The 26,583-nt window shown below is 38.8% G+C and overlaps 3 protein-coding genes and 2 long non-coding RNA genes across 11 annotated transcripts in view; 3 read left to right on the top strand and 2 right to left on the bottom strand.

The window, feature by feature from the left end:
- Positions 1-3,961: 3,961 nt before the first annotated feature.
- Positions 3,962-7,777, top strand: LOC145653916 (uncharacterized). Its single transcript, XR_014120160.1, has 4 exons — positions 3,962-4,053; positions 4,166-4,375; positions 4,701-4,727; positions 6,185-7,777. It is a non-coding gene; the product is annotated as an uncharacterized LOC145653916 (long non-coding RNA).
- A 441-nt stretch (positions 7,778-8,218) lies between these two features.
- On the top strand, positions 8,219-12,004 carry LOC145653910 (uncharacterized). Its single transcript, XR_014120145.1, has 3 exons — positions 8,219-8,708; positions 8,852-8,976; positions 10,235-12,004. It is a non-coding gene; the product is annotated as an uncharacterized LOC145653910 (long non-coding RNA).
- Positions 12,005-15,319: 3,315 nt separating this feature from the next.
- Positions 15,320-23,587, bottom strand: mfsd8l1 (major facilitator superfamily domain containing 8-like 1). 2 transcript variants are annotated; one of them, XM_027023446.3, is made up of 11 exons: positions 23,075-23,581; positions 20,696-20,881; positions 20,397-20,459; positions 19,905-20,024; positions 19,644-19,723; positions 19,288-19,558; positions 19,078-19,151; positions 18,665-18,878; positions 18,309-18,431; positions 17,668-17,798; positions 15,323-17,287 (listed from the first exon to the last, which is right to left on the bottom strand). In XM_027023446.3, exons 1-11 carry the CDS (start codon positions 23,148-23,150, stop codon positions 17,213-17,215), a joined length of 1,413 nt encoding a protein of 470 aa, XP_026879247.2. In that variant the 5' UTR covers positions 23,151-23,581; the 3' UTR covers positions 15,323-17,212. The 2 variants fall into 2 exon arrangements, with proteins under 2 accessions (XP_081564686.1, XP_026879247.2); XM_081708560.1 differs by lacking the exon at positions 18,309-18,431 and having other exon boundaries at positions 15,320-17,287; positions 23,075-23,587.
- Positions 23,588-23,737: 150 nt separating this feature from the next.
- On the bottom strand, positions 23,738-25,839 carry polr2h (RNA polymerase II, I and III subunit H). 2 transcript variants are annotated; one of them, XM_027023435.3, is made up of 6 exons: positions 25,648-25,839; positions 25,400-25,492; positions 25,105-25,188; positions 24,747-24,840; positions 24,578-24,661; positions 23,738-24,437 (listed from the first exon to the last, which is right to left on the bottom strand). In XM_027023435.3, exons 2-6 carry the CDS (start codon positions 25,470-25,472, stop codon positions 24,320-24,322), a joined length of 453 nt encoding a protein of 150 aa, XP_026879236.1. In that variant the 5' UTR covers positions 25,473-25,492; positions 25,648-25,839; the 3' UTR covers positions 23,738-24,319. The 2 variants fall into 2 exon arrangements, with proteins under 2 accessions (XP_026879236.1, XP_026879235.1); XM_027023434.3 differs by having other exon boundaries at positions 25,400-25,509.
- Positions 25,840-26,100: 261 nt separating this feature from the next.
- The window catches only part of armc9 (armadillo repeat containing 9), a 30,692-nt gene continuing 30,209 nt past the window's right edge, over positions 26,101-26,583 (top strand). For 3 of the 5 annotated variants that reach the window (XR_014120071.1, XR_014120072.1, XR_014120075.1), the window contains exon 1: positions 26,101-26,312. The gene's annotated coding sequence lies outside the window, so the exon portion shown is untranslated. The remainder of the gene's footprint in view (positions 26,313-26,583) is intronic. The other 2 variants (XR_014120073.1, XM_027023432.3) reach the window with 1 other exon arrangement.

The raw sequence follows: 26,583 nt of genomic DNA on the forward strand, positions 1-26,583 counted from the left end.
GCAAGGCAAGTGAGAGGTGAGTCGACCCAAAAGGTGGAACCTAAGAATTATTTATCAAAGGATGAGACATGGTGAAATCGCCAGTGTAGAATTAACTCTTACAGGTTTAACTCATTTATATTATATAGAGTATAGATTGTTCTGTGAACATTGCAGGAGTTTCATCAGGTGACTTTACTACATTTCTGGCATTCTGATGCTTTAAAGATAGAATCTATGAAAACACGGTGACACTTAAGTTACATAAAGAAATTTCCTTTCCAGGGGAGGTTGATAAAGACTTTAAAGTATTCATAAAGCAGTAAAAACAGGCACGGAGATAGTCCACAGCATTATGGGATGATTAAATACAGTGACATATACTTGCAGTAAAGACTCATTCTGGTGTTTTATAGTGAGATCATTCAGAAGACAGTGGTTGGTAGTTGTAGCTCTATCTATCACATAATAATAATAATAATAATAATAATAATAATAATAATAATAATAATTAAGAGGAGGAGGAGAAAAAGAAGAAATCAAATGCAATTTAAAATCATATGTTTTTCCTCCATGTATGCTCTTTTTCATGATGGCTTTCTTATTTTTGTTGTCTGGGGTAAAAATACTTCTTCTCCTACCAGGCCTTATTCCCTTGCTGTAACTGCACACACTGCCTGGCACACACCTGACCCAGCACTGCACTGCAATAATTCAGGTGCCATATACAGCAGTGGGAAGTACCACCCCACAGCGGCTGGGTCAGGTGTGTGCCGGGCAGTGCCCGCCCAGCCCAGCTCCTTCCCATGAACTCCTAACCCCGCTGTGCGTCGCAGGGATGCCTGGCCCACGTCCAGCCCCTGTACTTTTGCCTCTCCACTCCCATCACTGCTGGCTCCCCCTACATCCCCCATCACTCACCACAACCTCCAGTACGCCAAGCATTCCTGCTGTTTCCCTGAGTGACAGGTTTTAATAACATGTAAAAATAATTCTCTATTATTAAGGGTCTGCTAACGAATTTCTTGGGTCCTTGTCAAGAGCATGAGCTCAGGCCAAGCCAGCGGCTCCTAGGTCTTCATCTCTCTCTTTTTTTTTTTTATTCCTTGTCAGGAAAGAGTAATGATTTGGTGAATATTCACAAGTGCTAGAATACCTTCATTGTTAACAGAGCACTCTGTATCTTAACTGTAGCCATTGGCTCAAGCAGACTCTCCTTAGCAAGTAGCAGATAAACAGAAGCCTTGAGCAGGTCATGTCACAGAGAAAAGATTTGCATGTTGGGAAGAACATGCCTTGGGGCTGGCTGGACATTTCACCCCAAGCGCATGGAATAACGAACACTCTTCTTTAGAAATTTGGCATGTAATTTAATGTTAACTTAGCATTAGCTAACAATACTGGCATTACCACCATGTCTAAGAATGTGTGCTGAGCCGTGATCCCCGCCAATGATAAGGGCCCATCTGCTCAGATCCCCCATGAGGCTTTAAGTGGATCCAGACCCAGGCCGTCACTTGTCCTGTGTGCCGTGAGGCCTGTGGCGGATTAGCCTAGCATCAGCCGGCAGTACTTATTATTGCAGCTTTTCAGGGCTGAGGACGGTCTCTTTCTTCTTCTCTCTAGTTTCCTGGCAGGATTAGAGGCAGTGCATGCTTCTCCGTTAGCTATCAGGATATCTCTGCAGTTGCGCAGACTTTACCATCTCCTCTCTCTCAATCACGTTTTCTTGCTCCCCTTCCCAGGCCTCTCTGTCTGTTAAGTTGAGATATGCATTTTTTTTCTTTCTTTTTTTTTTTGTTTTGGTGGATGAGGTAGATGTTGTGCTTGAGCTTGTGGATCAAATGCTGTAGGGTGGAAGGTGCCAGGGATTCACCCTGTCACTGGTCTGGGTTGCCATAAAACCTTTTCAAAGCCTTTTCTCTTTTTCTTAATCACATCACGCTGGAGGAGAGGTTTACATCAGTTGCCACTCTATTTCCCCTGAACACGAGTGTATGTACCGTGCCAGATCATTTTACCCTCTAAATCAGCTGCTCTGATACATACACATTTGAGTTTGTTATCGAATGGTGGTGAAGAATGAAAACACAGTCCAAAACGTCCAGAGGACCATTACATAAGAGCATAGGTGCTGCAGATGATTAGCCACACACACACGCACACACATATACATGGACTCCACCCTCTTCCTTTTCAGTGTGACGCTAGTATATCAACACAAATCATAAACATGATGGATTGCATCTATATGACAAGTCATAACCCTGAGTGTGCAATGCCAAAATAAGCTCGCCTTGTGGCCAATCAAAAACCCTCAAAAACATAAAAACAGGAGGCTTGCTGACAAGGCATATTAGCAGTGACATGGGAAGAGTGGCATGCAGCCAGCCAGAGGGCTCGTGGGTCTCTGTGACCCAACTCGAAGATCAGAGCTCTCGCTGCTCTGTGGTGTCGTGGTCATCCACCCAGCCCTGTCTGTCACCCACTCAACCCACTAGCCTGACAGTCAGTAAAGTGACTCTAATTACCTTGGACAATGGGCTAAAAGTGGAGTTTTGTTTTTTTTTACTTTCAGAGTGTGTGCGTCTGTGAAAAGGCTGGGTGTTTTTTGCTGTTGCAGGAACGGCAAGGAGTTTTGAGACATGCATGTAGATGTGAGCATGCTTGGCTCCCGCACTTTCAGCTTTGGTCCAAGAAATCGGGTCTGCACCCAATTAGCTGCAGCCTAATCATGTGCCTCCCAGCTCTGGCTCGCGTTAGCCAGAGCAAGGGAGGAGAGAGGAAAAGAAAAGGGGAAAAAAAAAAGTCCAACAGGAACCTGAGCCAGTGGATTGTTCTGTGGGGCGATCTGGCTGGGCAAGTTCAAATAGTCTTAATTCAATCTGCACAGAAAATGCTTGAGGTTGGTTTTGGGAGAGACCACCTTCATCCCAGGCCCTGCTGCTCCACTCTCAATGAGACCTACAGCTGAAGAACTTGCATGATGGCCTGATAGACAAAGACTGCTGTCAAAACATGCTGACTGAAATGCACAGGCGTTGTATCTTTGCACACACACACACACACACACACACACACACAGACAGAGCAGTACACAATTTCTTTTTCTAATTATCAGGTTTATGGTGGCATTTAGACACTGGGCTCTGTTCTGATGGGATCTTTCCAGATTTGCAGTTCATCATGAGGTCATCACTCACTATTCTTCTTTTCAACCTCTCTCTGTCTCATTCTCTCTCTCTCTCTCTCTCTCTCTCTCTCTCTCTCTCTCCATCTCTCATTTTTCTCTCTCATTCTTTTCTCTATGTTCCTCAACAGCAACTGAATCTGAAAGCTCACATTCTTGATGTCAGGTCACATACTGCCCCCTAATGGCCAATACTTCTACACTTTTCAGTCTTTCCTGGATTGCATCGCTCCATCCTATCCTGGTAGAGTACACTGGTAGAGTATAATGCTGTGCACTTTATTAAGATTAAAGTTCTGGTCATGGTCTGGTTGCACAGCTTGAACTTGTTTATGATCATATATATTGACTAAAACAGCAACAAATCAGGATCTTGGCACTGGAGTCCCTTTGGCACAAAACACTGGCAAATCCAGAGGGGATGTCTGGGCAGGGTAATTCAGTAAAAGTTTAAGAGTGAACTGTTTTACACTCATGCACTTGTGGTGGAGGTTTTTTCCCGGTCTCTCTCGACAGTAAAAGACAAGCTCCATGAATTTATTTAAATGCTAGTATGCCAGCACAGTGGCACCATGACTATAAAAATATGATCAAAACAAATCAGGTTGGGGAATTACTTTGCTTAAGCACCTCTCTAGGTAAATCATCCTGTTCTCGGGGTCTGTATTTGGCAGAGCGATGTGTCCCAGTATTGTGCAGTTATGGCAGAGTGTGTGTTGGCGCATGAAGGTTAAAAGCCTTTGAATTGACGTTCAATCAGCACAGAGTGAGTGGACAGAGTATGTAGTCAACTACACATCTGACGGGTGGCACTGATTATCAGAACCCAGCTTGGAGTCCAGCTCAGTATCACAGCATGGGAATATTAGAGCATCAAAACCTGCGTAAGATTATCTATTTATATATCATAGAAATATGAAGAACTTTGTATTTTCATAAGTTGCATTGTTGCCTATCTGTGTTTAGCAAGGCAATGTTGCTATGTTTGTCTTTCAGATTTGGTGCCTTTTTGAATTGAAGTGGCACGTGCAAAAAATTAACATCTTTGGCATCCAGCAGACTGTGATGTGATGGTGGTGATGGAACATAGCCCAAAAGCATAAAATGCTACCCCTTACCTTTGTCTTCACACAAGCCTGGCTGGCTGAAGAGCAGAAACCAAAAACAATTTAACCCCAATTTAACAGGTTCCAAAACTCATTTCAGGTGATTTTGATGTCTTTTTCCCTTATATTATAATATATCTAGTAGATTAATAGTGGATTAAATTAATTTGTGATAAATATATTCAATTAAATTTGTATAATATATTCCTTTTATTCTTCTATAATAAATACTCCTCTAGTGGTTTCTTTTTTTTTTTTTTTTTTTTAATTACAATGCATAATTTAAAATGTGGTTTAATGGGAAGAGAGTGAGTAATTATTTCAACTTAGTTTTTTATTGTTTTGTATAATTAATATGTCTGAAAGCTGTTATTGTTCACTGGGCTCTAAGCTTCAAAATAAACTATTGTTTTGTGCTTTTTCAGGAAAGGCTGTAAAGAAGGCTAAAATATGTATGTATAAATTTAAAATAGCATTAATAACCATAACAATAAAAAAAAGAATAGTTAAAAAATTAGCTTATAAAATATCTCGCCTGTAAAGATTACAGTAGCAGTTATTTATGAGAGTACCAGCAGACATCAACAGAGTAAACAACACTAGTCAGAGCCCTTCTAAATGACACTCAGGGACTTGACTCTACACTCCACTTCAGTCAACTAGGCAGACTGTCTTTAATATGGGTTACAACCCCTCAAAATGAACAGACAGAGGAGTGCATCTCCACCCACTCCTGAGACAACATTTGGATGAAATATTCATATAAGCTTTTCTTTGAGGGATTACATACTTTCTATTATATTTAATTTCTATGATTAAATGATTTCAAACAGATGACATTCTGATTATTATTATTATTATTATTATTATTATTATTATTATTATTAATAATAATAATAATAATAATAATAATAATAATAATAATAATAATAATAAAGCTTCTTGTTCAGTTAATTTTCTATTTATCTACTTATTTTTTCATGTTACGAAATGGTCTAGGCCACGCCATAACATAAGCTAAATAGACCATCTCCATGTGCTGTGGGTTCCCTGACTTCATGTGCAACTAGCATAATGGCATAATAATTTATCTTTAACATAGACAACTTTTTCAGTCGATTGTTAGGTGGAAAGGAGAAATTGGTAAGCAATAGAAAATTAATTTAATCAGAGGAAATTAACCTATGTATTAGAAAAAGAATAGAATAGAATAGAATAGAATAGAATAGAATAGAATAGAATAGAATAGAATAGAATAGAAAATACAACTACCAGTCAACAAAGTTTATAACTGGTTGTATATGGTTCATTTTAGAAATTTCAGAAAAAAGGTATCATTTTCAGACAGTAATTGTTTGCTTAATGTTGTATTAGCAGTTGCTACCTCCTGTACCTCCTTACAAAGATGACAAAGCACTGCACTGTACTTATTTTAATTGAGATTAATAAATGATTTTATTTGATATGTGATAAATATACTTGATTTGTTAACACAGCACACTAAGTTATATGTTATTATACATTATTATCCAAGCTGGTAATTTTCCTTAGTTATTCAGTTGTGCATCTTTTACGGGAATGATAAGTGTCATAGCAACACAAAAACAAAATAAAATGTACCAATATATGGCAAGCCTTCTCTCATAACATATATGGTTCATGTTACTAAACAAAGTAGGTATCAGATTTCAATTTATAGTTGCGAACGGTACTGTTCATACATGCTGGCTTTTAAAATACAAAAAAGAAAATCTGTTTTTTTTTATTTTAAAGATTATGAATTAATTTTGGGAAAATTAATTTTAGTGAAAATAAATATGTGCTTCTATCACTTATCTTTAAACTAACTGAAGCTTAACTTGATTTATCTGCAGTCTATGTGTGTTGTACATGTGTGTTTTCTGTGTAGGTCTGATGGTGTAATCTCGCTGCGGCATGGAGCGTACGTGTGTATGACACTGTTTCACCGGCTCTTGGCTGACATCTGCCTCACCTCTCACAGTGGCCGTGTGCTATCATTCTGTCTATGCAGTGGCTCCACACGTGTTCACAGAGTGCTTCAGGAACAAGCTCTACTTTTCTCCTGCCTTTTCTCTCTCTCTCTCTCTCTCTCTCTCTCTCTCTCTCACACACACACACACACACACACACACACACAGTATTATTACCATAGCTTGCCTGTATTACTCATGCTTGGTGGAGCTGGGAAATGGGCATGCCTGTTTGTCAGTATTTGTCATTGTTTCCCACACGCTGAGATGCACAGACGTCCTGTGTGAGAGCGAGTGAGCACGCTCAATAAAGCACAAACACTGGAGGAAAGGTACACTGCTATTTTCAAATGTGGGCCAGCCAGCCATTCACAGTGAGAGGCAGGAGTCTCTGCTTGAGTGCACTGCCCCAATTACGCCTGCCTCCCGGTTTACCCCACAATGAAATCTGTAGATGGAATCATTGTTAAATAGTGCTTTGAAGACTGTGCTTCCTGTGCGTGCGTGCGTGCGTGTGTGCGTGCGTGTGTGTGTGTGTGTGTGTGTGTGTGTGTGTGTGTGTGTGTGTGTGTGTGTGTGTGTGACAGAGTGTATGTGCAGTGTTTCCTTTTGCCTGCAAAGAGAGTACAGCCCTGTAGTCTCTAGATCTGTGCCTGGGCCCTGACACAAACCACCCGAGGTGCTCATGTGCCAACCCTGCTCATCCACACCCACATGGGGGGAGCTGAGTTACTAATTGCACTTCTACTGAGACTTGTACCTTGTAAAATGCCTTCAAATCTTAGAATGTCTTCAAATCTGACTCCATTGTTTGAGAATAACTATTATCATAAGATATAAGACATTGAAAGTTTTTTTTTTTATTATGCTTATTAACACAATTTAGAAAATTATCTAGAATTTTCCTTTCCTTAAAATATTTTTTTCAGTGAAACTTTATTTCTACATATAATTAGAAATAAAATTATAATTATAATTTATTTCTTCATATAATTAGTTCGATCTCTGTATTTTTTCAGTATATCATATTCACCTTAATCGTGTATGCTTTAATTTGCAATGTATACACCTGTGCCATCTTAATTGCATTTCCAATTTTTAGTGAGCTGTAATCAAGTTCAACATTGTCGTACCAGCAATGTATTCCTTTTTTTTTAAACAGATACAGCTTCTCTTGACTGCTTGAGCCAGGTTAAACAGTGATTTTAATTAAATATGTCTTTTGTGGAATGCAACAAATTGCATTTTTGCTCTTTTGAATGCAGCTGGAATTTCTGATGTTTTTGACTGAAGTCTTTCAAAAACACAAAGGAAGTGCAGATTTGCAGTGAACTGGGTGTGCTGGGTGTGGGAGATAGAAACTCACAGTCAGTTCAGTATGCCAAAAAGACACTGCTGGAGGCCAGGCTGCTTTTACATTGCACACCAGTTGCTTAATAGAAGTTGAGTATGATGGCTCCTTAGAGGGTTAGGCTTAGAGGGAGTGAGAGGGTGAGAGAGAGAGAGAGAGAGGAGGAGAGAGAGAGAGCAGAGAGCTGAGAGTACAGCAGAGCAGAGAATTGATCTTTTACGCTGCTAAGTTATTGTAGTTTATAGCTGTGGTTATCTGCTGTAGTTAACTAGGTAGCTGCTGTATCTATCAGCTCTATCAGTTCTAATTAAGTAGCTGCTGTAGTTAGCTGTTGTAGTTAGATAGATGGTATAGATATCTGTTATAGTTAAATAGGTAGCTGCCATAGTTATCAGAAAAAAAAAAAAAAAAAAAAAAAAAAAAAAATATATATATATATATATATATATATATATATATTTTTTTTTTTTTTTTTTTTTTTTTTTTTTTTTGCCCCCCCCCCCCCCCCCAAAGTTTCTGTTAAAGGTTCTCTTAAAGCATTTCTGAAAATGTTAAAATCTCCTGACACAGTATAACAATTAATAATTAAGAATTACAAATTACAAGTATGACAAATTGGCCAGTTTATATGTATTTCAACACTAAAAACCTGTTATTTTCTGAATTTGTTGTTTAAATCTTTAAATAATTTATGCATTTGATTAAAAACCATGCAGCCTGTTGTTTGCCGACACATAGGTTTGACTGTTTAACTGCCCTGTTTAAAACTACAGTACAGATTCTGACTGTCATTTCACATTTTCTATATTTTTATAACATTGATTTTAATTTTCTAATATGTGCCCATGAACATTTTTGTCATAGGAAAATATTATAAATCACAGATTAGTTGAAATAGTGAACAAAGTCGGCTGCTTAGACATGCAACCACATTACCTCATCCAAATGAAACACTGATCACATGCTTCTGAACTATTTTTCCCACTAAGACTCTCCACTCACAACTTCATTGTGGAAAGGAATGCAGGCCAGGGAACCAACTGACCCCAATGGCAAAAGACCAACAAAGAACAACAGATTAAAGAGATGGGGTATAATTGGGGCTCCAGTTTTTAGTCAAAATTGTGAATAGAGGGGGTCATAACAGGGGTCAGTACACACACAGCTTTAACACCTGTTTGGCTCTGCTACAGTGGACCAGAATCATTAATGAATTGACATGCTTGCTATTCAGAATCCGGAGCAGTCAAAGTGGAGCTGACAGAGTACAGCACATGACGGTTTTCAGACGTTGCTGCAGATCCTGCATTCAGGTCAACACTGAATCTCAAGCCGTGGGTCCCATTCTCCGTGGATGATGTAAGGGTTTGTCGGGGTCGACAGTTCAGTGCCGCAGGGCTGCTGCTAAGCAGATAAACAAGTTCTCGCAGGAGTCCCAGGGGCTAATCAGAGCTGTCCACCTAACTGGATTTAATGAGCAAGTAAACAGTAAAGCATACCCTGATCAAATCAAACCACGACTGCCTATGCCACTGCCTCTCAGGTCAGTGGTTTGTAATGAGACTCCTCCCCACCCCCATCCCCCAGCACACACACACACACACACACACACACACACACTGCGCACACACACACACACACACACACATGCGTGCACACCCACCCTGTCTAAAACTTACTGTCTACTGGGCAGCCCAATCTAAGCTTTAATTCTCTGTTTCACTCTGCACTGACTATTTATTAACTGATCTCTGTCACTCTGTCTTTCTCTCCCTCTCTCCTTTTCTCTCTCCTTCTCCCTGCCTGCAACTGTTTCTGTATCTCAGTGTACCTTTTTGTCTTTTACCCATCCAAACTTACATTCGATTGCAGATTTATGGTTTTCCCATTAAGTCAAGAGGTCATCCAATCAAACAGCAGTATGATGTGAGCTTTCTATGGCCAAAACAGGATTATTTCTTGATATTATAAAATTAATTGCAGAGTTTTGGAGAGAGAAGAAAATTGAGGTCTGAAAGAGCGCACGTAAATTAAGACAGATTTCCTACCATAGGTTTGCTGAATCAAAGGTCTAAGGTTCTAATGTTAAAGTAGAGTAATGACTCAAAGAGGAAGGGTGCAAAAGGAGGTAGGGGGCTTTGCAGGTTACGGCCAGAACTGTGCTCAGGAATTCACTGCAGACATGTTTAATCACACCAATGTAAACCAGTAGCTGCAATGTGGTTGTTACATACTTTACAACATTTCAACATTTAGAAATATTTGAGTTCATTTATCAATAGTTAGTACTTGCATAATGTTCAAGACAAATGTTTCAAATCAGGTGTTTTCTCCAAATGAAGCATTTTTCTTTACTATATGTGCTAACAAAATTATCCTATTAATACTGGCCTGTCAGAAAAAAAAGAAAAAAAGAAAAAAAAAACATGATTAAAACTTATGAAAAATTGAATGACCTTTTATAGCCACTAAAATGAGCACACAAGAACAAATTTAGTGTTCATTCCTCTGTTGCAATATCTCCCCGAGAGCCAAAAATGTACTTTCTCTTCTCTTTCCCTCTTTCTCTGCCTTTGTCTCCTCTCTCCTCTCTCTCTCTATCTTCCTCTCTCCCCAGAGGCCTCCCTCCCTGACTGCGTTACGCTTGGTTCAGTGGCAGGGCAGTGGGTCATGGCTTCCGCTTGATTTTCACACTGTTTCTCCACTGAAAGCCACATCAACTTAATCCGGGTTAACAATCGCAGGGCCTCACTGGGCGGACTCAGCATCAGTCCCGGGGCTCTCGTCAGTGACGTGGATAGGACGCTAATCCCCACACCTGCTGAGAGAACAGGGCACAGAGGGCACATAGGCAGGCCACACCCATCACAGCAATGATGCACCAACGAGGGGCAATCACCCCATCCCGACCTACACACAGGCTTCGGTGGGATTTTTTAAATGCAAAGGTGACATAACTGTTTTTTATCTGTCATTTTTGCTCTAATGCGTCATCTCAAAGTCAGTCTATGAGTCGTGCTCTGGCAGCTGCAATCTGATGGACTTGCCAAAATAATTGGGGGGGGTGCTGGACACAGGAAGTCCAGAAGTCCAGCATCCTGACAGAGGTGAGCAGGAGGAACAGGAGTTTATTCTAGGGAAACTCCAAACCTTTCCAAAGGATACAGCTGTGTGCCATTTTTACAGAGCTCTCACCCATCTGTACATTTCCGAGCTCTGGATACTAAGTTGATATTTTTCTCATTAACGAGGACACACTACTTTGGTCAGCACTCAAATAAGAGTAGTGAGTAAATTAATGTTTCAGCTCCACCACTTTGAATATCATGACTCAACAGACCTAGACGTCATAAATGTTGATCAAATGCCAGGCACCTAGCCATGGCCCAAACAACTATGCTTGCAAAAACAAAACCCAACTTAACCTTTTCACAACATCAAAGTGACTTATCTGAAATGCCACTTGACATTCTCTGTTTGCCCTCTCCCACTCATTCTCTTCAGGTGCCAGCATCCTGTTACTTGGCACAAGTACATGCAGCCATTAGCACATACATTACTCTAAAAGGGCACCCTCATCTACACAAAGCCTAACTAAATCTCACACCTCCACCTCAGAGGAAGGATGTGTGTAGTGTGAGTATTATTAAAGACATACAAGAGTGTTTCTGATGCACTGACACCATCCAATTCACAACTTTCAAGTTCCCCACAATTTATATTTGACCCGCAGCGCAGGGGATTTGCCATGAGATTACTATGATTACTTCACACTGGTGTACAATCTAAATAATTCATAAAGCACAACTCAAAGGCTCAGATGGGTGCAGTCTGTTCATGGGTAGATGTTGTTGTAAAAGGTATTGCATAATTCCAAGGCTCGTATATGACACATGACTGATCTTTGTTCATAAAAAGTGATAAAAAAAAAAAACATGATGACCTCTGACATTGTTTTGATGAGTAGAGAAGTGTACAGAGGAGATGTTTCATGGTCTCTGTAGGGTGAACAGGAGCAAAATGGCAGTCTGCTGTGTTTCAGGTTCGATGTGGCAAAACACGGTCACCCACAGCCAGCAGACATACAACAGCAGGATGGAATCCTCTGAGGATTAATGCCTTGCCTTCTTGTGGAGTCAGACATGGCTCACTGCTTGGAGGAGCAGTGTAATAATAATAATAATAATAATAATAATAATAATGAGACTTATTGTCCAGTTAACCTTCAGTTACTATTTACTTACTTTTTTCCCCTCATCTGTAACAGGTGTACATGGTTGTTTTTAGAACTGATGTGCCAAAAGGTTATTTATAACCAGTAATTGTTAAACTACTGTTAAACTACTACCTTCACAGGCTAATTCTTTTTTTCTCATTATGGACATGCCAAAGCACTGAACTTTAAGTAAGTACTGTATCATGATAGATCCTTTAAGATGAATATTAGGTGATGAATTCACTTGACATTAATTTTTTTAGAAATCTTTTTAATCAAGTTTTTTTTTAATCTAAAGTTTTAATTTAATTTATTTTATAGGTGGCAAATATACTTTTTTTTTAACATGGTACACCAAGTTTTAGGTTAAATGAACTATTATTGCACCTTTTCGGGGCTGGTACCTATCAGAGTAGCGCAGCGGTTAATATTAAAATATGAATTTATTATTAAAATATTAATTAAATAAAGTATTATGTATTATTATTAGTGTTGTTGTTATAATTAATAATAACAATAGCAAGAATAGGGATAATAAACTCCTAGCATTTCAGTAAAATTTTAATAAATTTGTCCCCACTTCCCACATAAACAAATAAACAAACACCCCAAATCAGTCTACAGGTTCATCTAAAGTTCAAACATGCACTAGCATAGCACCAGCAGACAGGAAGGCTAGAACTGCGGGGGGGGGGGGTTCAAGGGGTAGTGGGCTGTTGATGCATCCACCCAATAACTAATGCTTCAGCAGTGTCATGTGACATTCTCTAAACTTCTGCCCTTGATCACTGGGTCAGTGTTCGGTCAGACTCCTCCCGCAGGCCAGAGACTGGTCCAACAGACCAGTCAAAATTCCCACCTTTTTGGCCTGATGCCAAATTTCCCTTGCCTAATTAAATAATCAACCCAATCTCAGAGTTCACTGAAATGTCCCAAGCCCTGAAAAATGGCATTTTCTAGTTGAGATTTTCAGAAATGCCGCACTGTCAGTGTTATCCAGGCTTTAGAACCTCAAATTACACCTAGGATACACAAAGTTGCTTTTTTATGGCTATTTAGAGGTACAGGGACAGCTTAAAAGAATAATAGCACCTTCGAAACCTTATCACAAATTTCAGTGAGTTTATATTCCTATGAAGAAATTCCTAGATTCACTCAATCATTGACATGCTAGAAATCACCAAATTATGAATAAAGTAATTATGGATTCGGCATTGTTATTATTACATTACTATTACAACTGCTAATGTCATAATTTAGAAGGAATGTAATAATTCAGAAATAAATGTTTAAATAGGATAAGAGGCACAGGGCATTCTGTAGTACAAAAAAAATTAAATGAAATCTAAAAATACTGTGTTGCAACCTCTAATTCCCAGGCCACTGGCAGAAGACCCAATGTGAGGAAAGATATGACACATGCATTCACAAACACTCTCACACACACTCATATACAGAAAGGGTGTGACATATATATATATATATATATATATATATATATATATATAAAAGGACAGGTTTGCTAAAAGTTGCAAGTCAATAAAGTCACTTTTTTAATATAATATTTTACATTTTTATATTCAGTAATACATAGGTATAATCTACAAAGTTAACAAAACTACTAAAATGTTACTAATGTAAAAACTATATAAAATATTTTACATCATGTCAGTGATTTTTTTTTTGGAAACTTTTACCAGTTTTTTTTTGTTTGTTTGTTTGTTTTTGTTTTTTTTTCCAGATAAGTAGTCCGATGATATACAGTACTAACTGTTAGACATGCATGGCATCAATGCTGACAATTGCCAATTGATCACAATTATTATATGTAATTTGTATTTACTTTATGAAATTAATTGTGTCAAATGAATTATATATAAATAAAATAAATAAAATGTGTTAAAATGTTCCCATCTCTAATGGGAAAATATTTTTAGAAAATATTTTTATGCTACTCGGGTAAATCATTATAATAACTCAGATACTGTAGATGTTCTACTGTAACATTTTAACCTGATGGCAATGCACAGACAGGCATTCAGTAATTGCATTACTATAGGTATTTGTGTTTTTCAAAGGAACAAATGAAAAATAACTCTCTGAATTTGCTAAATCTTAGTATTATTTAATAATTTAGCTTAGACAAATGTGGGATATATGTATAAATAAATACCTAGCTTAAATGCTATTTATGCTATATAAAATATTTTGTTTATCAAAAGTAACACCAAGAGACTGAGTAAAATGTTTTCTTTACATTTAAATGATTTTTTAAATGATGTGTTTAATGATGTTTGTAGCCATTATGACTAGCTTAAAATATTAGTAATAAATACTCTACATATTTAATCAAATATACATTTATTTCAAGTCATTTCAAGTGCCAAAGCAAGCAGAACCTTTCTACTTGTAGAAGTGGAAGCACCACAAGCACAAAAATATCATGTAAATATAGAGTACAGTAGTTATTCCCTAATGTTACCCACAATATGTTAGTTGTGTGATATTAAATTAGCGATGACCAGAACAGTGATGACCAGAACAAATATGTAAAAAAGGTCACGTTTTTGTTCTTTGCAGATCTTTGACCGTAGTCCATAATTGTAAACACAAGCTAAGGGCTCCCTCTTTAGTACAATTGTTATATTGCAGTTCTACAGTTCTTCAGTGCTGAAACTACCTGTCAGTGAAGATAATGTACACAGCTATGCGATACATTTTTGTGAAGGATGAACATTGTCTTATTGTCATTTTAGACCAATAATCTTTAGTTCTATCAATTTAAACAGTATAATTTATAGCGCATACTTTCCCAATAGATATATACCAGTTTTACCAAATATTACATATTACATATAAAACCTCATAAAACCATACTAAATATTGTGAATAGAGTAGTGCATGTCTTTCAAGTAGTACATTATAATTTTCAACACTAAGCATTTAAATCAACAACAACAACAATAAAAATAATGTATTTGCATTGCATTCCAGTGTTGATCATCATGTGCATGCCACAAGCCTCACTCGGAAATTTAATTATATTTGTTTAATTGTCTTTGTATGTCAGCTATTGTTGAGATTAATGTCATGGATCAAGATGACAAATTTCTGGTTTAAGTAATAAACAGTAACTATAATCAGAGGTACAAGAGAATGACTCAAACCTCTAAAAAGTCACAGCAGAACAATTCTGTATCCTCACTGCGCTGCAGCAGTACAACCAAGTGCAGAAATTCTCAAGTTGAAAACTACCAATGATTGTATTGTAATTTGGGACAAAGCTTTCAGTCAAAGCTTTTAAAAATGCGTTTTGGAAATACAGTATTGTATTAATAATATTGCAGTACAGTAAGAAGGTCTTACTCAAACCATTTGATACAGCCTTTCTCCCTCTCTTGAAAAATATTTGATTTTGGCTTCCAAGGTAACAAGTACCAACTAATTTTTTCTGATGACCTTTATAGGTGGAAAATAGTTCTCATTCAGCCATTATAACACAAAAAAAGGCCATTTTATTAGGTATCACAAAATCTTTATTGTTTTACACAGCTGTCCAGTGAATTTTGCATGTTTTGCTGTAGTGAGTGCTAACTATTTTGAAAAACTGTGCGAAACATATGTGAACAGTGCAAAAATGTCAACTACAGTCCTTAAAGGGTTAGACAAATTCAGTTTAAGACTTTGTAAGAATTCTTTAGTATCAGTTAATATCAATGATAAACACTAATGAAGGGCACACTAATTAAATGATTAATAAACAGCAAAAATAGAAACTTTTATATATTCTTAACTAAGTATATATGACAACTTTTATATATTTTGACAACTATTCTTGAGGTTTTCCCATCATGCCAAGCTTTAGGTTTTTATTGTTGGCGACACAGAAGCTTCCAGTTCTTTCCCTCTTTCAACCAAGTAGCAGAAATGTGGCATCTGCCAAAGCCAAGAGCAGTTTGAACTTCTTTATGACCTTGTCTGTATTTGTACTGGGGAGATAAAACATATTCATCAGAAATGCTTTTCACTGTAAGTTACACAAAGATGGCATCTTGCCAACCATTCAGTGTATGGAATAACCACCCCACGAGTGGTAAAATTTGCAGTTAAACAGGCATCACCATATTTTACACACCCAGTGCCATTACACTATTACATATTTAGGACCTCAGGGGGCTAAAATAAAAAAAGTAATTAAATAAAATACAATAAAAATGTTTAACTTTTTAAATGCTTTAACGTAGTTGAACTGAATGTAAGCCTTTCTGGGGAGCTGTTGACAGCCTGGTTAACACGTTTGTTTTCTTCCACTGTGTTAAGGAGACAATGGCCTTGTTTCCACTGTAGAGCCAGTTCTGAGTCCTGGTCTGGGTCCTGAGCAAACAGTGGAACTGCATTCCAGCAGTATATTCATATGGAAATGGTTTAGCACAGAACGCTTATAGTGGTTTATAAGCGTTCTGTGCTAAACCATTTCCATGGTCAGCCTGGTTAGACCCATTTTTCACTGCAGGGCCAAAGGGTTACCAAGGCTGCATGGTTCCTCTCCATGCTAGTGCAGACTCGTGAGACATTTTTACTGGTGCTTTTTCCATTAGGATCAGTCGGTGCCAAAGGGAGAATGAGACAGTTCTTATCTTTGCTCCAGGTGTTTGACAACTGTGAGTTCTGTAAGCTTTTTTGTCTGTTCTGTTTTTTGTTTTTTTTTCCTTTTTGGTGCAACGTAGCACAGAATAGTAGACACTGAACAATTGTAACATCAAACACACAGACAGGACTTCATTCTCACTTTGTTTTTGTTTTTTTTCATTAGAAGTACAGAAGCCACAAATCTGACAATACAAATGTGACGCAAATCAGTGAATCTCTACATCATCAAGTCATGGGCCAGAATCGTTCTTCAACTCAGCATGAAGAAGTAACCAGGCTGAGGAAACCAGACAGAGTGAGGCTTGTAAGAGTTCCGTGTCAAACTGTGTCCATATGGAAATGCTACTAGTTTAGTTTACACTCTTTGATCAACACTGTTCAGGCCTTTGGTGAAAAAGAGGCCTTAGCTACCCATACTGAGTAGAAAAGTACTCTTCAGATGAGTGGCTTAATGAAGTAAAAAACAGGCCCCCTAAAAACACTCATAGGACTCACAGTTCTTCATATTTTATTTTACAACTGTCACATACCTATTCTGCTTTCTCAGGCCCTTCCTGATCCCAGCTTAACAGTAGAACAGATGGAAATGGAAACCATAAACCAGTGTGCCTGACTGCAGAACGACGCATGGCAGTCTTGGTAACCATTCAGCCCCACAGTGGAAAAGAATGAAGGTGAAGTGTGCAGCAGCTGTGCTGCAACTCAGTAAGAGCTCCTGTACAGGTCGTGTCAGTCCTCCAGGCTGTCTGTATGCTCCACTGTAGGTCGCTCTACCAGTCGCTCATAGGAGACAGCCATCATTATCTGGGAAAAGTTCACAAAATGCCCAATAGAGGTCAGTGTTGCTCAAAATTCACATTGTGTTATGATCAGTCCAATTTTCTTTTTTTTAATTTGATTGAATACATTCAAGAAATCAGTTACATTGTGACAAAAAGCAAATCTAGACCTTATGTTGTTTTCATATTTTAAAAAGACATTTTATTACAATACTAGTATACACACACAGGAATAAACTAAAATACTAGTACATACACACAGTAAAATACTAGTATACACACACACTTACAGTAAAATACTAGTAATACACACACAATTAGAGTAAAATACTATTATACACACACAGTAAAATACTTGTATACACACACAGTAAAATACTAACACACACACACACACACACTTACAGTAAGCAGTGCTAGCAAACCCATCATCACGCCCAGCATTACGTAAAGGTTAGAGGTCAAACCTCCTGCCCAGAGTGGACCCAAGATGGTTGCCAGCCCTCCAACAGAGCGCCGTATTCCTTGACTAAAACCTGCACATGTGGACATGTGCGAACACACACACACACACACACACACACACACACACACACACATACACACACACATACAGTGATCCTTACTAGCACCAAGCATAATCCATATAATTACCATGAAAACCTGAATAAAACAATATGCCACTTTACCATGAAACTGGAATCTGCTTGTCTGAGCAGTTCTCCTTAATTCTGAGCATTTCTCTTGTATACCTCTCTTCTGTCTCTCAGTCTATGTCTGTCTCTTTCAAAGCTTTAGGTCTCACTTTGTGCCTTCTCTGAGACTTTCAAGAGAAAAATCTAAGCAACAGCTACAATGGTACTTTTCACTTTCTACATGGAGAGAATTCACTTTGATGTGCAAATGTGTCTTTTTGCTAATGTGTTGTTATTACATTTTTTGGTGTTCTGTTGTAATATCACTTTGAACAGTTCTTCTGAGTCTCAATTCTGTCTGCTGTTCTCTGCTTCTCTTCTGTATCTCACTGCATCTCCCTTAAGTCTCACCTTGTGTCTTCTCTGCCGTGATTTTCGAGAAAAGAGACACTTGGGCAACAGCTACAAATGGAAGACCCAAAACCTGGAGGAACACCCCGATAATGAACTCTCCCAGCTGCCAAGGAAATCCACCTACAGTAGAAGCACACAGCTGTAGAGCTGGAGGGGAAGTGACTGAAGATTCACCATTCCTGTCTCAGCACATTCAACACACTCCTTACAATATCCTGTTCTGCCACACACACATAAAAACAACCAAGTGGAGCTTTAAAATATTCTTATCTACAAGGGGGGGCACTGCAGAAAATGTTTGCAACCACTGCCTTAAAAGGAGAAAGATAGGCACAGAGAAGACAGACACTCACCCTGAGGGTTGGCAAGGAAAATGAGGCACCACACACAGGAGATGTTGCAGAGGATGAGGCCTACAGCAAGTACCACCCTCTCCTCCACCCGCCTGCTGAACCAGCGCACAAACACAAAGCCAGCAATCACCTCCACCCCACACAAACAGTACATGATGCTGTTCTCCAGCTCACCAAAGTTAAAGAATCTCTGAGTCAGAGGAGTCACCATAGTCTGTAAGCCGAGACAGAAGACACAATGAGTACACAGCTGTTGGGGTTTGGGGTTGCTATAGGTTACTAATCAACATAATGCTGTGCATCCAGAATTAGCTCATCAACATCAATGTTAAAATGTATGTTTATTAAAAGAGCAGCATAACTGCATTTGTGTGTGAGTTTGTGTATGTGTGCATATGTCCGTGTGTGACTACCTCCAGTGCCATTTGGTTGAACAGTGTAATAAACTGGGCAGCAAGCAGGACCAACACCTCTTCTTTGAGGAACTCTAATATCGGGACATAAAATAAATAAATAGACAAAAATAAATAAATAAATCATAACTAAAAACCGGTATAATGCAGAACAGAGTGGTGAGGCAATCAGTATACCCCTTTCTACCCTGGCAGTGCCAAATCATTCACCTCGACTGGCACTGAAGTGTTTGATGGGGCTGGAGTGGACCTGTTCAGGTGGAAGGCAAGGTGAGGGCAGGTCCCCCTTCACTTCAGCCGTTAGTGAGGAGCCGGAGTTGGGAAGCGTGCCGTAGCAGTCAGTGGGTTCATGGGGCCTGACCAGCGGCCTACCTTCTTCCCCCTCCCCTTCTTCCTCCATAGCAATGCCTGGGGGGGGGATGTCCCAGTACATCAGCAGCACCACCAGTTGCATAAGGAGCCACAGTGCACACATGAAGACCTGTGAATGCACATCACACAGAAACCAGGAATGTGAACATGGCAGGATACACCCACATCACCACAGTCATGCCTCTGTGAGTTACCCCAGGTGCAGTGTACTTGTTCACCACAAATGGACCCAGTTGGAAGTCACACAGCCGCAGAAAGATGTTGAAAGCAGGGCCTGCAGAAAAGCACAAGCAGTCCAAGCCCATACAGCATCAGTAGTACAATCGCATAAACATAACAGACCAAGCCACAAAAGGAGATTTCATGGAAATTAATCCCTAACAGCTGTGCCCATGAGATAGAAAATGAATGACATAAATGATGATGTAATGACCTAATCAATTTAATGTACTAACCAATTAGCAGGCCAACCTGGCGGCAGGCCATGACAGCAGCGAATACAGTAGAGCGATTTTTGGGGGCGGTGCTTCTTGTCAGGAAGCCAAAGATGGATGAGCCAGCACCAGTCCCAACACCTGCAACAGAATATCATCTACCTCAGCAGACCTAGCTACCACATGCACAACACTACTGTGGGCTGGCACAGACACAACACCATTGCACTCATCTAACACAGGCACAACAACACTATTACACCAGCCTAATGCAGGCACAACACTGTTACACCAGACTAACGTAGGCACAGTACCGTTACACTGGGCTAACACAGGCTCAGCACCGCTAAGCGGTTAGCCCAAACCTGGCCACAACATCGTTACACTGGACTAATATAGCAACAACACCGTTACTCTGGGCCAACACAGGCAAAACACATCTGCACTAGGTAAACTCAGGCACAACACGGCTAAGACCAGCTCGGAAATTCAAAGAAAGATATTCAGCCTTACCTGCAACAAAACGACTACTGAGCAACAGCCATTTAGAATATCCCATGAAATACATGAAATTACCTGAAACAGAGGAGACAGGCAGAGGGTTTAAGACAAGAGGCCAGATGAATGTGACACAAAAAGGGCTCAATCATCAAGGTACACATGTTGAAAGTGCTGTTCGCCTTTCTGGGCATAGCACCCTGATTCCATCAGGGCCACTACATAGACCGCTTTTACGAAATGTAGCTGGAGTTTAAAGTGCTACTCATGTGGTATTTAAACCTTTAATGTATTTAAGTCTTGCGCATCCTTACCAACTATTTCAAAGCAGTTGGCGAAGAGAATGATGTTTTTGGTAGTGCGTGTTCTGTCAGACCAGTGGCCGAACAGTGGGCCTGAGAGAAGCCCGCTGAGGCTGAACGCCGACAGACCGAGGCCCAAGAAATATGGCGCCGCGTCAAGAGTCTGCAGATATCGCCATATCGTGGGTAAAATCACAGCTGAAGAGTTAAGCATGAAAGAGAGAGAAAATGCTATTATATGTCATCCTATTATTAACCGAGCAGTGAAGAAGCGGTATAACTACTGTAAGTGAACAACACAGTGCAAGCTGAAAAAGAGAAAACATTCATCTGTTGTGATTTAACTGCAGCTAAACCTGCAGATGATTGCTAAAGTGAAGGAGTTGAGCTAGCGAAGGCAAATTCAGCTATGAAATAACCTGTTGTGGCCTTATGGAGGGAAAGAGGGAAATGTCAGAGACAAAAAGAACCAGTCATCACAACTTTCTCCCAGTTCACTGATAGGGAAAACTATGCTGTATGCAGCCTGTTTCAGTGTAATGAGCAGAATTCATTATTATTTCACTCGTGAGACTGAAACACATGACAGGCGGAGTAAATTAACAAAACTGCAAATAATTTTGACCATACTACATTAAATAGTTTGTTTTAGAAGGAATGTCCAAACAATGTTTAAGATACTGTTTGTAACTACATTAGCAGAAGGCTGTACTGCATATCTCCAAATTTTTTCTTAATTCTGTAAGTTTACTTTTGCTCACTATGGGGTGCCAAATGTAAAAGCTTGCAACTCGTTTCAGCTGACTTTTTTTTTTTTTTTTTTTTTTTTTTTTTAATATATTTAGCACAACTTCCATTCATTTAGACAGAATCTATGTAAAATATGCTCCAGCCTTATGGTGCAAATGCCTGTCGTTAATCTTCATTCTGACTGGTGTCTTTGGGGAGAAAATGTATATCTACTGTCTCAATGAAAAGCTGTGTCATCCATTTGTGTTAACCAATGGTGACTGCAGCAGGAGTTTTTGGATTAGTGAGACTAGATAACATTTTCCATTTCAGCGGAAAAATTCAGATTGGATGGCACTCCAGATAACGGGGAGTACAACCCTCAAGATGAAAGATGAAAGATCATCCACATAGAGCTTCATCAGATGTTATTATGTCTGGGTATTTGAGTAGAAAGGCTTGGCAACATTGAATGGGGCACAAAACTCTATCACAAGCAAACAGTAGCAAGACAAAGATGGAAAGATTCTGTCAGTCAGACTGCAGATATTCCCACAGCAGATACTAAGCAAATGGTTGTGACAGGGGTTACAGCTGGTATACAGGGCATCAGACCACCAACAGCATCTGTATCAGCTTCCACATTTCACACATTTGGAGATGGAACTGGAGTCCAGGCAAACCTGACAGGGAGTCAAGGGAAGGAGCGATTGGGCCTGCTCCCTCTTCCTGAGCATTCATCTTCGGCTAGAGATGCTTTTAGATTTTTTTTTTTTTTTTAAGATGGCTATGGAATGTTAGGAGAACACACAGAATATTATTTCAAACTAAGAATGGCTTAGCTAATAAACAACACATTTAAGCATATGTAACATTTTTTCATACAAACGATACTGAGTATGCGCACAGGTTGTTTGAGCTGTTCGAGTAGCTTTATAGTGCGGTGTGTTAGCATTAGTGTGTCTGGTGGTGCAAGAGCCCATGGAGCCAAGTTTCTTCTTTTGGCTTCTCATTTCTACCCTTCTTTTACGTTTTACATATGTTGTAATACTGTGCTTGAAAATGGGCCGTTTATGCTATAGTGCTTCCAGTCATTTGCTCCTCGTTTAGTACATATTTATAACCTATTATGCAAACATGGAAGCAAGTGGCAATAAATAGCAATAAATACTAATCATCATCATCATCATCATCATCATCCAAACAAAAATCTTCCACACTTCCGGGCGCCACACCATGGACGAGAGGTACATAAACTTCAGAAGTGGATTTTGCGTTAATTCCACAGATGCCTACCTACGGAAATACATGGCAAAAGGAAATATGTTTTATTTCTCTTCGAAATAATAATAATTAACCTGTCTATTGAAGCGAAAGAGCTACAACGCTGACATGACAGAATGAAGAAAGCAATCAACATCAGATATATTAAAAGTAACTTCAAGTTAATCCCGCGTCTCCATAGCTCCGCACCGTGTATAGAATAAAGGAAATATATGAACACGAGATATCTCGAAAGAACTATTTAACCTGACCTAGGTTAGCTAACGTTTTTGCCACTACAAGCAATAATGTAGCAAGCTAGCTAGCTATCTAGGAAATCTTTATGGAAGACCAAACTGAACATCCCGTGCAGACAAATATCCAGCAGAGGTCATTTACCGTACTCAACGCCGCTTAGTAGGAATATAAATCCAATTGTGAAAAATGTGATCTTGCGTTTGCGTCGATTGTTCATTTCGTCTGTTTTAAATTTTTAATTTAAAAAAAATGTCGAAATGTCATTAGCGGTGTCTATGTAATCCATGGTGCATTGTATCCAGTCAGAACTCTAACGAACCTCACTCTCCATAATGGCATTCCAAACAGCTCAATGAAAATGTGCTGGTAGTAGTTTACTTATTCCAGTGTCTCGTCTTCGCGGAGAGATTACCACGTATTTAGTTGTTTAGGGAGATCAAAATAGTACCATAGATAACGAATCAGTCAGTAACAGCTGTGCTTAGTGGGTCTCCTACTACCACCAGTCAAGCGCTTATCTAGTTCTCAAGACATTACAAAACGTAATTTAATCGCACATGACTACGGATTCTACTCTGGCGAAGCTTGTTACCGTGAATGACGTCCGGTCCCTATGATAGATTTATAGACCGATCTCTAAAATAAAGAAACCATACGATTTTCCTCAATTCCTTTACAAACATTTTAGAACTTCTGACACGTCGACTGCAGTAAACGAACATTAATCTGTATTACATGTATCTCTGAAATTACTATTCTGGTGTTTCCAGCTTTATAAGAAACAAGGAAGGCCTCCCACCCATGTAACAATATTCCTAGCCTTTATTTTTGAAACAAGAGGAGACTGAAGACTAGTCTGTCCTGTGACTTCCATTGGGTTACAGCACTGACATTGTGTTAAATTTAATTTCCATCTCGGCTGGAACAAACTGTCAGCAGTGGCCACGAAGCAATAAACCACAAGATTTCTATTACAAGGACTAGGAATACAAAAGTAGCAATTCTTACATCACTAAATTCAATCAGTTTTCCAAAGTGCATGCAGGCACATGCACAGTAGAAGAAAATCCAAGCCTGACAAATCTGGCATGGCCTGGTATAAATTGTAATTCTAATATTTAACCATTGATGATGTTCTTTGGCAGTTAAATTTGACAAACCAAGATGTTATTTGTGTCACATCCACAAGTATGACCATTTTAAATGTATAACTAAATAAAATGTTAAAGACCTATACATATAAAACATGTTTTTATTTACAGAATTATCATTAGGTGTTCTGAACTTTGTTTTTACTTTAAAAAAAGGACAAATCAAAACAAGTTTTTCTTGTTGCTCCAAAAGAAAGCACACATGGTCAGGACAGCATAAGGTTAGTAACTTCAGTCAGAATGCAAGTTTCTTCATGAGTAGATAGACTCTGGAGTCCACCTCAAAGCCATGCAGGTTGTTGGCATCCCCTTGTAGTCGCATAAGTAGGCCGCCATATGAGACATATGCAGAGCTGGTGGTGAGAAGAAAAAATTGTATCTTTTTGAAAAGTTTAGAAACATTTTAAAGTTAGATTTATGCCTGTGAAATGTAAATTAATTTCTTAACCAAGGTATGTTTAAGAGTCAACAAACTGACAGCTACAAGACTCACAGGCGTGTAGCTGCTTCCGTGGAGGTCTCATCCCCCTCAATCTTATAAGCTTTCCCATACATTACATAATCAAACTGATCTGCTCTGCAGGAAGACAGCAAACACTGGTTAGTGTTCAGTACTGAGTATATGTCTTTGCAATGATGGCAGGAGGTGATAGTGATGTTACCTGGATGGTCTTTCATCTTGAGGGTTGTACTCCCCATCATCTGGGGTGCCATCTTCATACAGTGTGCTGGCTATTACTAATCGGAATTTATCCCCTGAAATGGAAAATGTTTTCTAGCCCTATTAATCCAAGACATCCTACTGGTTAACACAGATGATGACGCAGCTTTTCATTGAGGAAATATATATATAAACCAATCAGAATGAAGATTAACCACAGACATTTGCGCTCTAAGACCAGTGATTCTGTGCATGATAATATTTTACATACAAACTGAAGAAGGTAAAGAAAGCAGATAATCCTTAAAAAGAGTCAAACTAGTTAAATGCAGTCTCACTTTTGTAAATCGGCCATTTACCTAGATCAACAGGATAAATCTGAGTATTCACATCCAGGATGAGGTCCATTTTGAAAGACTCACTCTCACAGTGAAGTCGAGAAACTGGAAAAGAAGAAAGGAAATAAACATTCTGATAACGTTGTGTGCTTGAGAGTAGCACCGTGAAATAAACAGTATGCAAGTCACTATTGCATCATTGGCAATTTCATTTGTTGCCACATTACAATTTCCTGTTAAAAAGAGCAATACACAGTAAAATATTGTTGATTAAGCTAAATTAAAGATTTTAACTCAGACTGCCTCCTGATCTCACCTCTGTCAAACTTTTTTCCATCTGGATCTATATCCTTCACGTCAAAAATGTCTTCAAATAGAATTCCAGCCATCCCTGCAGACTACTGCTTGTCTGTACAGGAAAGTAACCTAAACAGTGGGTATCCTGTTAAATCCTATCAGCACTTGTCAGTATTTCACTTTTACATTCAAAAAAGCTTAACGTATGTTTGAACACAAAAACATTAGCAATCTGACTAACTTAATTAGCTTAAGTTTTGTTATTACCGGTTGTGATTGTTTACAAAAACGATTTCCTCCTCTTAAGCCACTTAGCTACTATCTTTATAAATCTTCTATTTCAACAGTAGAGTAAATATTAGAAAGTTCGCATTAAACGATAGCCTTCGATTCATTTAGGTTACCAAACGTCTGGAAAGGGACCGCGCTACTATGCTACAATGTGCTTTATATTTGACCTTACCGCTTCACAATTACTTCCGTGGCACAGAATACCAGGCAATGAAGAAAACGGTGCTTTATTAAAATATTTACTTCATACACTCTCATAAAATAGGTTTACAGCTACACCGGTGATTTCATTGATTAAATTAGATTTGTTGAATAAAAACCTAAACTATAACTCGCCTAATTTCAGATACTAATTGTATTTTTTACGACACTTCAGCGCACTATCCGGTTGTTCCTCCGCGTTGCTAGGTGAATTTCCCAAAAGCGTCTTCCTTTTGGTTGCTAGACTCAAAATAGTTTCTAAACAACGCTGCAGGCTCATCAAATACATCCGTTAGCTATCTTGCTTTATAGCTTGAGAGAACATAGAAACGCTTAGTCTTCGCCAGTACCTTCCTATATATTTTGATATTTAAGTATTTTAATCTGATAGAAATGTATCGTAACATTTTTATTACCACAAAGGAGTATGTGTGATTGAGGTAAGTATACTCGTGCTAGCTTAGCTAGCTAGGCGATGTTCTGCATCGACATATGATCACAGGTTGCTTGCTGTTAGCTAGCTAACTAATTTACTGTAACGCATGGTTTATTACATTCCCAGAGTCACAAGACCCTTTTTATGCCTGTATTATCGTATAATCATTATATAACGTCACGACGTGCATATAATAGACTAACATTACAAAATGTTTGCTAAACTTAAGCGTAGGTTTCTTGATACAAGTATAGTAACGTTAGGACAGCTAACGT

Source organism: Electrophorus electricus, chromosome 26, assembly GCF_041902795.1.
Source record: "Electrophorus electricus isolate QZ-2024a chromosome 26, ASM4190279v1, whole genome shotgun sequence".
Lineage (NCBI taxonomy): Eukaryota > Metazoa > Chordata > Actinopteri > Gymnotiformes > Gymnotidae > Electrophorus > Electrophorus electricus.

What these genes read in the sequence shown, in the direction of transcription:
- mfsd8l1 (XM_027023446.3), bottom strand. Translation starts at nt 23,150, where the DNA reads ATGAACAATCGACGCAAACGCAAGATCACATTTTTCACAATTGGATTT. An exon ending in ACAAGTACACTGCACCTGGG is followed by an intron (nt 19,559 to 19,643) that starts GTAACTCACAGA and finishes GTGCATTCACAG; the next exon opens with GTCTTCATGTGTGCACTGTG. An exon ending in TTTCCTTGCCAACCCTCAGG is followed by an intron (nt 18,432 to 18,664) that starts GTGAGTGTCTGT and finishes CTTCTACTGTAG; the next exon opens with GTGGATTTCCTTGGCAGCTG.
- polr2h (XM_027023435.3), bottom strand. Translation starts at nt 25,472, where the DNA reads ATGGCTGGAATTCTATTTGAAGACATTTTTGACGTGAAGGATATAGAT. An exon ending in TGGAAAAAAGTTTGACAGAG is followed by an intron (nt 25,189 to 25,399) that starts GTGAGATCAGGA and finishes CTTCTTTTCCAG; the next exon opens with TTTCTCGACTTCACTGTGAG. An exon ending in CAAGATGAAAGACCATCCAG is followed by an intron (nt 24,662 to 24,746) that starts GTAACATCACTA and finishes GTCTTCCTGCAG; the next exon opens with AGCAGATCAGTTTGATTATG.